The sequence below is a fragment of the Lontra canadensis genome, unplaced genomic scaffold (assembly GCF_010015895.1).
Source record: "Lontra canadensis isolate GAN:19392208 unplaced genomic scaffold, GSC_riverotter_1.0 scaffold12, whole genome shotgun sequence".
NCBI lineage: Eukaryota > Metazoa > Chordata > Mammalia > Carnivora > Mustelidae > Lontra > Lontra canadensis.
This window is the reverse complement of record NW_022631006.1, coordinates 27,610,158-27,626,081: the sequence shown is the minus strand read 5'-3', so window position 1 is coordinate 27,626,081 and position 15,924 is coordinate 27,610,158. Positions and strand designations below refer to the sequence as shown.

The window sequence follows — 15,924 nt, the reverse complement described above, 5'->3', positions numbered from 1 at the left end:
CATTTGAAGATATGCTTATCTGCCAACATTATATATCATCAAGGAACTAACAATGAAAAAACAAGATCCACTATAAATGCATTGGAATTACTAAATCTAAAACACTGATGACATCAAATGCTAGCAAGGATATGGAGCAACACAAACTCTAATCCTAATGGGAATGCAAAATGGTACATCCACTTCGGAAGACAATTTGGCAGTTGCTTGCAAAACTAAATAAACTCTTAACCATTCAATCCAACAACTCTTAATATTCACCCAAATGCACTGGAACAAAAACCTCCATATTGAGATTCACAGCAATGTTTTTCATAATTGCCCAAATGTGGAATCAACCAAGATCTCCGTCAAAAGGTCAATGAATAGAAATTTGTACAACCAGACAATGAAATATTATTCAGTGCTAAAAGGAAATAAGCTATCTAGATACAAAAAGACATGGAAGAAATTGAAATGCATATTACCAGGTGAAAAGAGCCAATGTGAAAAGGATACATTTTGTATGATTTCAACTAAATGCCATTCTGGAAAAGGCAAAACTATGCAATGTATAAAATTAGTAGTTGCCAAGGGTTAAGAAAAGGGAAAAGTAAATAGGCAGAGCACAGATGATTTCAAGGCAGTGAAATTATTCTATATGATACTACAATGTTGAATATATGTCATTATACATTTATGATAACATACACTATGAACAATATCAAAAGTGAACCCTAATGTAAACAATGGACTTTGAGTGATAGTGATATGTCAGTGTGGGTTCACTGATTGGAAGGATTATCACTGTGGTATCAAATGTTGACCATGAGGGAGGTTGTGCATGTGAGGGACTCAGGAGATACATGGGAACTCTGTACACTCCACTCAATTTTTTCATAAGTCTAAAACCACTCTAAAGAAAAAAGCTACTTTTTAAAAAATTAAAAAATGAAAGGATAGAAAAATATATACCAAATGAATACGAATCAAAATAAATCCCTAGAGACCATTTTAATATCAAAATATATTTCAGAGGAAAGAATATTACCAGGGATAAGAATGCCATTTCATGGGGGGGGGGGGACAAGATGGCGGGAAAGTAGGAGGAGGCGCCTTTTCAACCTGTACCCTAAAGTGAGCTGATTACCTACCAAAGAACTCCGATCACCCATGAAATCAGCCTGAGATCAGAATTATACACGTCTGGATCTCTACAGGGGCAGAAGACGCCAGTGGGAAGGTAAAGCAGAGTGGGAAAGGCAGACTGATATCAGAAGATAAACAAAAGGGGGAGGGAGCCTCCAGAGGTGACCCATTGGAAAGTAATACCCCTAATACGAGTGAGAGTGCCCTGCATCTGGGGACCAGCATTAACTTGGAGACTGGTTGAAAGCACTCCAAAAGAGCTAAAGATCGCAGGGGGAAATTGTGAGAATCTGGACTGCTAGACAGGGGCTTAAGTCCCCGGTCCCAGGACAGCCTCCCGTGGTGCTGAGCCAGAGAGAGTGCAGCGGAGAAACCAGGTCTTGGTCCCTGAGCCGCCAGCGTGCCCGAGATTGCATGGGTTCTGGTCCCTGTGAGGGGATGGGAGCCACGCCAGACGGCAGAACGCGCGAGCCCTGCTACAGAGCCTGAGATGCGCATGCTCCTCATCCTCCCCTGAGAGAGGTACAAAGGCCCAGCCAGCGCTCTTTGACATGCGCCATTGTTTCAGAGCCTAAGACGCACACCCCAAACTCTCCCCTGAGAGAGGTGCACGAAGGCCCAGCCTGGTGCTTTCGGACCTGCGCCTCCTTCTCAGAGCCTGAGACGCACGCGGGACCCACAGCCTCCCCTGGAAGAGGTGCACATAAGCCTGGCGCTCTTAGACCCAGAAAGACAAGGCACTCCCAGCCCGGGCCAGCGGGAAAATCTCAGTGTGTGATCCCTGCTTGGAACCTCTCTGGCGGTCTGGAGCTGCCCAAACAGCTGCCACTGCTTTGGTTTTGGGTACAAGCAGAAGATCCTGCATCCCCAGGGACCGCGACTGGGAACCTGCTCTGCCAACGGCCAAGGGGGGATTTATATGGGCTCTGCAACACCCACAGAAGAACAGACTGAGGATTCTCTCTGAGAGGGAGGTCAGGGTGCAGTTTGCTTTCCTCTAAACCTACAAAAACCATCAAAAGCGGTCAAGGCTAGAGGAAAAGAAAAAAAAGGTGAACAAACATAAAAATCTCCAGAGAACAAAAGCCTGAATAAAACGGTTTCCTCAGAGCCCACCCCCTTAAGGGGGACTGGAGGACTTAACTCAGGGAACATCATTGACTGAAAACCCACGTGGCAGGGCCCTCCCCCAGAAAACCAACCTGAAAAGAAAAAAAAAAAAAAAGACTACAAGAGAACCACCACCACTACTTCATAGGACAACTTTTATTTTTAAATTGTTCCCACTATTCTAGCTCATTTTTTATATAGATAATTTTTTAACCTATTTACGATCACAGCAAGCTGTCCAGTACATCAAATTCCATAATAACCTTCTAACCTGAACTTTTTGATACATATACCTGTGTTTTTCTTTTGCATATCTATTTTTTGAATTTTTTTTTAAATTTTAGTTTAGTTTAGTTTATTCCTTTTTTATTTTTTTTCTAATATTCATATAGAGTTAAACTTCAAAGTAATCCCCTTTCCCCAATAAATACTACCCCTAGGTAAAACATTTTTTAATCCCCCTTTAGCCTAGGAAAGTTGAGTCCTTTAACAAAGATATCAAGATACATCCAGGAAGAATCAAAACAAACTTCCTCGCCCACACTGAGAATTTATAACCACTCTCCCATCTTTTTCTTCCACCAGTATTTCTGTGCTTTTGTGCTTGTCCTGAGAGTATATAAATCTTACACTTGGGGTTCTTTTTGACAAGGTTCTTCCTTTATTTGCATATATATTTTTTTTTCTTGTTATATACTTTTATCAGTCTTTTTGTTTGTCTGTTTTTGTTTATTTACCTCATAAATCTTACCTTGGGGCCCATTTGAGCTGAACCTTCTCTTTCATCTTCCCTTTCTTTCCTCTCTCTCTCTCTCTCTCTCTTTTATTTTTTCTTCTTCTTTTCTTTTTTCTCTCATTTGGGTGGGGAATCCTGATTGCTCAGAACTGTTCCAGGGTGCAACCAGACTGCACCACGATCGATACAACCAGCTACATCTGTTCAGTCATCACTCACCAAAATGACTAGGAGGAGGAAGGCCCAACAGAAGAAAAATACAGAGGATGGACCTTCTGCAACAGAGCTACCAGCTATCAACATAGACAATATGTCGGAAAGAGAATTCAGGCTAACAATTATCCAGGCAATAGCTAGGTTGGAGAAAGCCATGGATGACCAAATGGAATTGATTAGGGCCAAGCTGAAAGCGACCAGACAGGATGTTGACAATGTTAGGGCAGAGCTAAAAGCTACCAGGGCTGAGGTTCACAATGCTCTCAATGAGTTCCAATCTAATCTAAATTCTCTCAAAGGTAGGGTAACTGAGACAGAAGATAGAATTAGTGATCTGGAGGACAAACAGATAGAGAGACAGGATCAAGAGGAAGCCTGGAACAAACAGCTTAGAAACCATGAAAACAGAATCAGGGAAATAAATGACGCCATGAAATGTTCCAACGTCAGAATTATTGGAATCCCTGAAGGGGAGGAGAAAGAAAGAAGTCTAAAAGATATAGTGGAAATTTTCTTCATCCCTGATGAATATGGATGCTAAGAATCTCAACAAGATCTTAGCAAACATGATCCAACAGCACATTAAAAAGATTATCCACCATGACCAGGTGGGATTCATTCCTGCGCTACAAGGATGGTTCAACATTCACAAATCAATCAATGTGATAGAACAAATTAATAAGAGAAGAGAGAAGAACCACATGGTCCTCTCAATTGATGCAGAAAAAGCATTTGACAAGATCCAGCATCCGTTCCTAATTAAAATGCTTCAAAGTATAGGGATAGAGGGAACATTCCTGAACTTCATCAAATCTATCTATGAAAAACTCACAGCAAATATCATCCTCAATGGGAAAAAGCTTGCAGCCTTCCCATTGATCAGGAACACGACAAGGATGCCCACTCTCACCACTCTTGTTCAACATAGTATTAGAAGTCCTAGCAATAGCAATCAGACAACAAAGAGATATAAAAGGTATCCAAATTGGCAATGAAGAAGTCAAACTCTCTCTCTTCGCAGATGACATGATTCTTGACATGGAAAACCCAAAAGACTCCACCCCCAAACTACTAGAACTCATACAGCAATTCAGTAACATGGCAGGATACAAATTCAATGTACAGAAATCAGTGGATTTCTTACACACTAACAATGAAAATACAGAAAGGGAAATTAGAGAATCAATTCCATTGACTATAGCACCAAGAACGATCAGATACCTGGGAATAAACCTAACCAAAGAGGTAAAGGATCTGTACTCGAGGAACTACAGAACACTCATGAAAGAAACTGAAGAAGACAAAAAAAGATGGAAGACCATTCCATGCTCTTGGATCAGAAGAATAAACATTGTTAAAATGTCTATACCGCCTAGAGCAATCTATACTTTTAATGCCATTCTAATGAAAATTCCACCGGTATTCTTTGAAGAGTTGGAGCAAATAATCCAAAAATTTGTATGGAACCAGAAGAGACCCTGAATCCCTAAGGAAATGTTGAAAAACAAAAATAAAACTGGGGGCATCACGTTACCTGATTTCAAGCTTTACTACAAAGCTGTGATCACCAAGACAGCATGGTACTGGCATAAAAACAGACACATAGACCAGTGGAACAGAGTAGAGAGCCCAGATATGGACCTTCAACTCTATGGTCAGTTAATCTTCAACAAAACAGGAAAAAATATACAGTGGAAAAAAGACAGTCTCTTCAACAAATGGTGCTGGGAAAACTGGGCAGCTATATGTAGAAGAATGAAACTCGACCATTCTCTTACACCATGCACAAAGATAAACTCAAAATGGATAAAAGACCTCAATGTGAGACAGGAATCCATCAGAATCCTAGACGAGAACATAGGCAGTAATCTCTTCGATATCAGCCACAGCAACTTCTTTCAAGATATGTCTCCAAAGGCAAAGGAGACAAAAGCCCAAATAAACCTTTGGGACTTCATCAAAATCAAAAGCTTCTGCACAGCAAAGGAAACAGTCAACAAAACAAAGAGGCAACCCACAGAATGGGAGAAGATATTTGCAAATGACAGTACAGACAAAAGATTGATATCCAGGATCTATAAATAACTCCTCAAACTCAACACACACATAAAACAGATAATCGTATAAAAAAATGGGCAGAAGATATGAACAGACACTTCTCCAATGAAGACATACAAATGGCTATCAGACACATGAAAAAATGTTCATCATCACTAGCCATCAGGGAGATTCAAATAACAACCACATTGAGATATCACCTTACACCAGTTAGAATGGCCAAAATTAGCAAGACAGGAAACAACATGTGTTGGAGGGGATGTGGAGAAAGGGGAACCTTCTTACACTGTTGGTGGGAATGCAAGTTGGTGCAGCCTCTTTGGAGAACAGTGTGGAGATTCCTCAAGAAATTAAAAATAGAACTTCCCTATGACCCTGCCATTGCACTACTGGGTATTTACCCCAATGATACAGATGTAGTGAAAAGAAGGGCCATCTGTACCTCAATGTTTATAGAAGCAATGGCCATGGTTGCCAACCTGTGGAAAGAACCAAGATGCCCTTCAACGGATGAATGGATAAGTGGTCCATATACACTATGGAGTATTATGCCTCCATCAGAAAGGATGAATACCCAACTTTTGTAGCAACATGGACGGGACTGGAAGAGATTATGCTGAGTGAAATAATTCAAGCAGAGAGAGTCAATTATCATATGGTTTCACTTATTTGTGGAGCATAACAAATAGCATGGAGGACATGGAGAGTTAGGAGAAGGGAGTTGGGGGAAATTGGAAGGGGAGGTGAACAATGAGAGACTATGGACTCTGAAAAACAATCTGAAGGGTTTGAAGAGGTGGGGGGGTGGGAGGTTGGGGGAACCAGGTGGTGGGTATTAGAGAGGGCACGGATTGCATGGAGCACTGGGTGTGGTACAAAAACAATGAATACTGTTATGCTGAAAATATATTTAAAAAAATGATTTAAAAAAAAAAAATCCATTTCATGAGTGCCTGGGTAACTCATTCAGCAAAGTCCTGCCTTCGGCTCAGGTTGAGATCTCAGGGTCCTGGGATAGAGTCCGCCCCCACCTCAGGCTCTCTGTTCAGCAGGGAGTCTACTTCTCCATCTCCCCCTCTGCCCTCCCCAACTCATGCTCTCACATGTACTCTCTATCATTCTCAAATAAATCTTTTTAAAAATGTGATTTCATATTGAGAAATAAATTAATTAATCAGGAAGTGGTAACATTTAATTATTTATGTCCCTGATAACAGAACTTTAATACATATGAAGTAAAAATAGAGATGCAAGGAGAAATAATTTTTCAAAATATAATCAGCAAATTGGAGGGAAGGTCATAAAGAGGATAGAAACACCAGTTGACCCATGAGGTCGACCTAGACAATGAGAGACTCCTCACTCTCTCCCCTCTCATCAGAATGTGCATTCCACTTGCCTTCCTTGCTCCCAGAAGCTGCTCTGAGATAATGATGGCTTCTCTGGTAAATTCTGCCAATTTTTTTTAAAAGGAGAAATAAGATCAATTATTCAAAAATTCTTCCAACATGTGTACTGTCCTTGAGAGTGTGATGTGGTGTTGAGACTGTCTGGACAGTATACATGGTTGAACCCACTTAATGCCTCTATATTAACTTGAAGATTTGGCAGGCAGATACAGAGATCTATTCATCTTGTAGCCACCCATGATGGTGGTTATAGATCATATTAGTTGAGATATGACTTCTCTTGCAACTAGAACTAAAACCTTAATTGAATTTGATGACATAAATCTAGGTAGAGATTAAGATCACAGAAGATATCTTTTTAGTATTTACATGTTAAATGAAAAATAATTTAAAACTTCACTAATGTTTAATGGATAGCTGCTTTATGTGTGATTTTTCTTATCGCCTTGCTCTGATTTCTATAATATGCAAAGGTTATTCTTGACAAGGACTCCTGAAGAGATGTTCAATAGAAATTATTTTCATAATTCTTGTTCTGCCCAGAATACAGAATAGGAAAATTTCACCCAAGGGATTCTTCTAGTGGTGAATATATGTCAGGGGGAAAGTGCTTCTACAGAAACTATCTCCACCCAACTATAGATGTCATCTCAAGCATACATCAGAAGAGAAGAGGAAAAAGCAATCTGGTCTTAGAAAAAAATTGTGTTTGGTAAGCTATCTCGTGTTCCCTGTGACTTTCTTCCTTAATTTAAAAAATATCTGTATGTATCTGTAATTCCTATGCCCACCCATGGCAACTTGAGTGTGGCTTGTTCAACTTCTGACCTTTAAGGAGGGTAATACAGTTTTTCTCCTCCCATCCTATTCCTGTGGGAGCTTCTATGGTCCCTTTAACAAAGGTTACAGACACCACCATCTTGCAGCCCCACAGAGATGTCCTCAGGTCTGCTTTAAAAGATCTCTGTTCTTTGATGGCTACTAGATATTAGCAACTTCCAGCTATCTTGGCTTAAGTGGATCCTGCCATTTAAGAGAATTAAGTTTTTCATATCGGATACAGTATTATATGCTAAGATAACTTTTAACATAGAAATAGAAGTAAAAGCAATTATATATCCAATGAGAAATTATATAAAACTCTATTACTAGAGAAGTAAGATAAAACTACAACCTGAGAGAAAAGGAAGGTATCTTAAGCTAGTCGAAGGAACTTGGACTTTCTCCCTATATGCCTTACCTAGTGTATCTCTCAGGCAATCCATTAAATTCTGAGTCCAAGTTTCTCTTATAAAAACATAAATGTTGAGAATCTCACAGTTTTAGGGAAATTGGTATTTAAAAAATAGTGCATGGAGCACTGGGTGTGGTGCATAAACAATGAATTTTAAACACTGAAAAGAAATAAAATAAAATAAAATGGAAAAAAATTTTAAAAGTAAAAAATAGGGGCACCTGGGTGGCTCAGTGGGTTAAGCCTCTGCCTTCAGATCAGGTCATGATCTCAGGGTCCTGGGATCAAGCCCCACATCAGGTTTTCTGCTCAGCAGGGAGCCTGCTTCCCCCTCTCTCTCTGCCTGCCTCTCTGCCTACTTGTGATCTCTGTCAAATAAATAAATAAAATCTTTTAAAAAAGAGTAAAAATAAAAAAATCTTAATGGATAAACAGTGAATCTAGAAAAGCATGAAAAATGTGTTGCTGTATTTTTAACTCCTTACAGAGTAACTCATTTGTCCCCTTTCCCTAATTTTTCAACTTTATTATCCCAAGGTTATCATTACTACCTTTGTGAAAAATCTCAGCCTTAGAGTTAAGAATTTCAGAGGTGCTTTAATAAAATGTGCTACTGCCTCCTGTAGAGCTTCTTAAAATATGAATAATCCCTTGGACAAAAACAAAAGTGAAAAGTGAAAAAGTTACTAAGCTACTGAAAGGCAAGCAAACTTCTTTTTCATCTGTATATCATATAGGGTTGCTAAGAATGGACTTGTTAATTTAGAGAAAATGTAAGAGGGTAGGTATTTTTTTTTTAAATGGTACCATGTATTTTACTTATGTAAGGTAGTTGGCTGGTCACTAAGATGGCCTCCGGTAAGCTTTGTAAAATTTACTGCTTTATGTTGCATATTAATGAACAAAGAAGGGAAATAACTGGAAGTTTGGAAAGCTCTATGCATGCTAATTCCAAATACAAAGCAATGCCCTTAATTTCACAAATTGAATTGCGATTCTTCAAACAACAAAATTCTGTGTAAACACAAAATCAATGAAGAGAGGAAATTAGTTTGTGGTGGCCTTTTATAACTTTTGGACCATGCAATAATTCCTATTTTCTTTTCTACTTCTTAAAACATTTTCATCACCCAAAATAAACCTCATACCAGTTCTGCAGGAAGTCTGCTTAATACCTCTCTTCCTCTGTCCTTCCTCCTACTCATGCCCTTTCTCTCTCTCTCTCTCTCTCTCAAATAAATAAATAAATCTTTTTTTTTAAAGGTGTTTTAAAAACTATATAATAAAAACACAAACAACTGAATTTTAAAATGAACAAATGATATGAAATGACATTTCCCTTCAGAGAATGAACAGGTGGCCAGCCAGAAACCACATGAAAAGATGCTCAACATTATTAGTCACTAGAGGAAGGCAAATCAAAACCAAAATGTGGGGCACCAGGGTGGCTCAATGAGTTAAGCATCTGCCTTCAGCTCAGGTCACGAACCCAGGGTGCTGGGATGGGGCCCCACATGGGGCTCCTTGCTCTGCAGAGAGTCTGCTTCTCCTTCTGCCATTCCTACCACTTGTTCTCTCTCTCAGATGCTCTCAAATAAATGAATAAGTTCTTTAAAAAATGTGATTTTCCTTCACACTCATTAGATTTTCCATAATGAAAAATAATAAAATAACAAATGTTGGTGAAGATATGAAGAAATTAGGATGTTCGTACATACTGCTGGTGGGAATGTAAAATGGTGCAGTCATGGTGGAAAAGTTTGGTGGTTCCTCAAAATATTAAACATGAATTTACTATATGACCCTGCAGTTCTATTCAAGAGAATTGAAAACAGGTGTTCAAACAAACAAACAAATAAGAACTGTGCACAAATGTTTATAGAAACAATATTCACAATACCCAAAAGGTAGAGACAAAGCAAATGTTTGTCAGCAGATAAATGGGTAAGCAAAATATGGTGTAGTCAAACAATGGAATTTTTTTCAGCCATTAAAAGGAATGAAAAAACATTAAAAACATTATGCTACATGAAAGAAACCACTTCCATTTATATGAAATGTCCAAAGTAGTCAAATCCATAGAGACAGAAAGATTTATAGCTGCCATTAGATGTGAGGAGAAGGGGATTGGGACTGTCTGTTAACTGGTATGAGGTTTATTTGGGGTGATGAAAATGTTTCAAGAAATAGAAAAGAAAATAGGAATTGTTGCATTGTCCAAAAGTTATAAAAGGCCACCACAAACTAATTTCCTCTCTCACAAAAACACAAAAATTGATTTTGTGTTTACATGAAAAAAAAAACTGAAATTCAGTATGTTAGAAATGTTGAAAGAAGATCTCAGTTGGTTTCCAACTGTGGGCAATTGGAAACAATCTTCATTATCAGGCACAAGGGGCTTCTAAGAATTCATTTATTCAATTAGCTTTCCCTGACCACCTACTGAAAATACCCAATATATACTAGATACTGTGTCAAGTTCTGGCATAGAACTGCCACCTGTCTTCAGGAAGTATACTCCTTAGTGAAAGAATTAGACATTAAATAATCAATCACTGGTGTTTCCAGTTATGTTACATGTATACTTGAAAAACTGTATTCTCTATTATTGGTTTAAAAAATCCGATAAACATCCATAGACCCAACATATATAGCTTAGTGTGGTTACATTTTTGATAATTATTATTTTCAATTATTGTATTTTACCACTTGACCTGCTTTAGATAGAACGTTATTTTTCAAAGCCCGTCAGTAAATCTGTCCTGTTTTGTTGTTTGCTATACATAAAACATTGTTCAAAAGCTTGCATATTTGACATCATTTTTCTTTAATCATGATATATTTGAAAGATAGATTTGGAAACGTAGCTCCATTGTTGCCACCTTTCTTTGTATGCTACTATCAAGAAGTCAGAAACCAGATTTTCTCTCCTATTTAAGTTACTTCAGTTATTTTGATAGGATCCTCAGAAGATACTCTATTTTAAATACCTAATAATATTATTAGGATATGCCTTGGAATTAATCATCTGGGGCCAAATTTCCCAACTTTATTAGAAGCTATTTCATTATGTATATTCTGGCCTTTTACTTCTCACACATTAATATGAGTTTGAAAAGTTAATTCTATTATATTGTCTCATTTAAAAATTATACAAATATTGAATATCATTTGCCTCACTCTATATGACTTTCTCTCTGAAAAGTTTTTACCTTTCTCTTTAATTAGGTGTTATTTTCTTGGTTCTTTTCATCTTTATTTCTTGTGATCTTCATTGTAATTTTGGCCATTCAGCTCTCTTTTGAGTACCTAGTAGTTTATTAGTCATTTCTGAAATGATCTTGTCTTATTCAAATATTGTTTTGAGTGTAAGTTAGTTCTTACTTCTTATTTCCAAATTATTAGTCATTTACAGTCAGAGATCTTGAATTTCTAATTCAGATATTCTTCTATATCTTGTACTGTAGATTTAATGACATTTCATTTATGATGGAATATTGTCATAAATTTTTCTCTGTTTCATGGCTAGAATCATTATCAGCATATGCCCAGGTTGCAACAGAAACAGATTTTAACAGGAAATTAAACTGACATTTCAGGTTATCACATGAAAAGGTACCTACATACTCATATACATACATAACCCTCAAGAAATTTTCTACATGGGGAATTTTTCTTAGAAAGACATTAGATGTTTGGTCTCAGAAGGAATGTTTATCTTAAAGCTACAAGATATAAAACCATCATTTTTTTTTTCCAAACATGAAAGGAGGAAACATTATGGAAGTTTTTTCAATCTACTTCTAGACTATAAATGAGAAATACAATATGAAATACATAAGGAGGGAAATTCCATCTCAATATAAAAATAAAATTTCAAAAACCAAAGCTGCAAAACACATGGTTGTATTTTGTGTGTTGGTGAACTGTCAGGCCAGCCAACTTAAAAGCACAGCCTTCATGCTTGAACATGGAGTGGTGTTCAGTACTGCATTGTATCCATGGTTGAGTAATACTACATATGAATTCCTTCTCTTTAACATTTCCAAAATCCCATCCTAGTTCTATTCTCTTTAATGAATGTTACTCCTTAATTTATGTCCTTCTAATGTCAGCACACATTTAAAGGAAATAGCTAAAAGCAAAGTTGAGAGGAAGAAGATTTAACTTTTCCCTCTTAGAACAGATCCTCACATGATGTCAAATACTATTAACTGTTTAACTATTTTTGTCCACTTTATTGTTTTCTGCATAGTTGAATATCAGATAATATTTAATCTATGACAAAAATTATATTCAAGTAACAGAGTCTATCTGTTAACATAAGTAATAAAGGAAAGAAAAAAGCAATAGCACACTTGAATCAACTTAAAAACAAACCTACTTTGCTTGCCAAAAAAAAGGTGTAAGAACAAATCATTCTCTTTATATGAGAATATGTTCCAACCAAATAACACAGAAAAATTTTTACACACAGTACTGTGATTTCAAATTCATAAAACTTTCCAAGATTCTATGGACTATTCAAAATGAAAGTCACACAAAATGTGTATTTTCAGTATTGTAAAATTTTAAGATATGCAAAATAGTTTTATATATACACACATATATATGTGTGTATATATATATACACACATATATATATTTATTTATTTTCACACTATTGGCCATTAACATGGAATAAACTACCCAAGCAGTTTTTGAACTGCTGAAATAAAGAAAATTAACTGTTTTAAGATACTATATAACCCTTAACATTTATGCATACAGTATTACTTTTAGAAGGCACCACTTGGTTTTCTTGTGAGTTATTTAGGAGATCTCTCAAATTCAGGACTTGACTATGCAGTCTTTTCATTGTCATCTTCATGTCCTTGTTCCTCAGTGTGTAGATAATAGGATTCAGAATAGGTGTAATCATAAAGTCCAAAATGGCAAGAAATTTATCCACTGACACGGTGGGAAATGGCCACACATAAACAAAGATGCATGGTCCAAAGAACAAAATCACCACGGTAATGTGAGCTGACAGAGTAGAAAAGGCCTTAGACAAACCACCTGAGGAATGTTTCCATACAGTGACCAAGATGAAGATATAGGAGATAAGCAATAAGATGAAGGTGCCCATGGAAATAAACCCACTGTTGGCAGTAACCATGAATTCCATTCTGTAGGTGTCCGTGCAGGCAAGTTTGATAAACCAAGGAAGGTCACAGTAAAAGCTATCTATCTCATTAGGACCACAAAAAGGCAAATGGACAACAAAAGCTAACTGGGCCACTGAATGTATGAGGCCAATAGCCCAAGCACCAGACAGAAGCAAAATGCACATCTGTGAGCTCATGATTGTCAGGTAGTGGAAGGGCTTACATATGGCCACATATCTGTCCAAGGCCATGGTGACCAGCAGCACCATCTCTGATCCACCCAGGACAGGAAGGACAAATATCTGGATAACACATCCTTGAAAGGATATGGTTTTGTGTCCTGAGTGCAGATCAGATATCATCTTAGGAACCATTAAGGTAGAAAGACACAAATCAATAAATGAGAGATTGGCTAAAAGGAAGTACATGGGGGAATGTAAGTAAGGGTCAAAGGTCACTGTAAACACCACAAGGAGGTTTCCCAAAACAATCGTTACATAAAACACTGTAGAGAAAGCAAGAAGAAAATTCTGCACTGATCTATAGGTAGCGAGTCCCAAGAATACAAATTGAATCACTTCAGAGTAATTTGCTTCATACATTGGCTTTGCCTGGTGAACCTAAAAGACCAAACCAAATAATGAAGAAAGAATTTATCAAAAATTATTATTTAAAAACAGATGTGAGCTTTTATTAAGAATGCTTAGTGAAATTAGTCAATCAGAGAAAGACAATTATCATATGATCTCCCTGATATGAGGAAGATGAGAGGCAACATAGGGTGTTTGGGGGGTAGGAAAGTAATAAATGAAACAAGACGGGATTGGGAGGGAGACAAACCATAAGAGATTCTTAATCTCACAAAACAAACTGAGGGTGGAGGGGGTATGGGGATAGGGAGAGGGTGGTGGGGTTATGGACATTGGGGAGAGTGTGTGATATGGTGAGTGCTGTGAAGTGTGTAAACCTGATGATTCACAGACCTGTACCCCTGGGGCTAATAATACATTATATGTTTATTTTAAAAAATTTAAAAATTAAAAAGAAAAAAAAAGAATGGTTTTAAGAGGAAATCTTCAATAATAGCCATAAGGTATTTTCTTAAAAACATCATTTTTTAAAAAATTGTAAACATTAATATTTTTTAAATGTATTGATTTATCCATTAAGCTAATATACATAGAAAGAATAATGTAATAATCCTATTGAGGATCTACCATATGCCTGGTACTATGACACATTTTGAGGTAAAAAACTGATCTTGACTTCAGGAAGCTTACAGGTTAATGGTAGAACTAGACATTAAACGTTTTAAATACAGATAGAACTCTGATAATAGATTAAAAGGAAAAGAAGAGAGTACCATAAGAACCATATGACTCATTCAAGTGGTGATTGTTCAGATTCTGCTTAACAAGGAATTAGTACTGAAAAGTAGAGTCCATACTATGGAAACACCATGTCCAAAGATAGTGAGACAGGAAGGTTAGCAAGGCAAGAGGATGGATAATTGAAATCAGGCTAGATGAATAATTGTAATAGGCCAGACAGGATGGAAGCTTTTATCCATGAATTGAACTTTGCCTTACATCCTAAGAGCAATAGAAAATTATTGGGGATTTTAAGGAGTAGCTTGATATATTTCTGCTGTCAGTCACCAAAGCTTCAATGCAAAGAACTGAATAAAAACCATAAGGTAAACTTAGTGATCTCTCAGGAGATTATTGAGGAATCATATATCAGTGTGGACAAGGTGAATTATTCGATCAACAGTGTTGGCATAAGGAAATGAACTTGGAAAAGTGCAGGTTTTTGCCTTTCAAGATGAACTCAAGGAAATTTTAATGGATGTTTAAATGTTAAAAAAAACTGAAAGAAATATATAAATACTTAGACATTAAGATGGAAAAATTCTTTTTTTTTTTTTTTTTTTTTTTTTGGAGAGGGAGAGAGGAGGAGAGGCAGGCAGAGAGGGAGGAAGAGAATCTTAAGCAGGCATTATGCCCAGTGTGGAGTCCGATGCAGAACTAGATCCTACAACAAAACCTGAGACCATCACCTGAGCTTAAATCAAGAGTCAGACACTTAACCAACTGAGCCACCCAGGCTCCCCTGGAAAATTCATTCTTAACATCCTTCATTAACAAAATAAAAGGAAATTGTTGACAGTAACTAAGACATTAAAATAAAAATCATATTACATGTAGCTATACATAGATACAGAAGGATAGTATATATAGATATATACATTTATATTCTTGTATGAAGATAAAAACACTATAAAAATAAAAGTAAGAACACTGGAAAATATCAGACAGATGATTAACATTTTTAATATGAAATTACTTCTTCCAAATACATTTCAAAAATGTAAAATACCAATTTTAAAATGAATAAAACATGAAAACTATTAACAAAAACAAAATGGCTATTAATCATAATCATATGAAAAGTAAAACAGTAATCAAGTAAATGTAAATAAGATTACACTAGAGTGCCATTTTGCTCTAACAAGTTACCTGTTTTTAAAACATTGATGATTTTTCATGAATGAGGTTGTGAAGAATGAAATACACTCATTAATAGTGCTTTTTATTATTTAGTATTTAATTTTTCTACATTTAACGATCTAGATTTAATATATCCACATTTCCCTTTGTAAATTATAGATTTTGTTTATTCTTTAAACTTTCTCCAAATAAGAATTAGCCACCAACTACATTTTAAATGCATTTATTGCATTTGTGGTTACATAACTGCATATATTTGGCAAGTCACTAAATTGTATATTTAAAAATTAGTGAATTTTATTCTGTGTAAATTATACAGCAATAAAAGTGATTTTAAAGCTTAAAAAAAGATGAAAAATAGAAATACCATATGATT

General features: G+C 36.5%; 1 protein-coding gene across 1 annotated transcript; it reads right to left on the bottom strand.

The window, feature by feature from the left end:
* Positions 1 to 12,623: 12,623 nt before the first annotated feature.
* Positions 12,624 to 13,640, bottom strand: LOC116867439 (olfactory receptor 4F6-like). Its single transcript, XM_032857074.1, has one exon. The coding sequence runs from the start codon at positions 13,638 to 13,640 to the stop codon at positions 12,624 to 12,626; it is 1,017 nt and encodes a 338-aa protein (XP_032712965.1).
* Between the last annotated feature and the right edge of the window lie 2,284 nt (positions 13,641 to 15,924).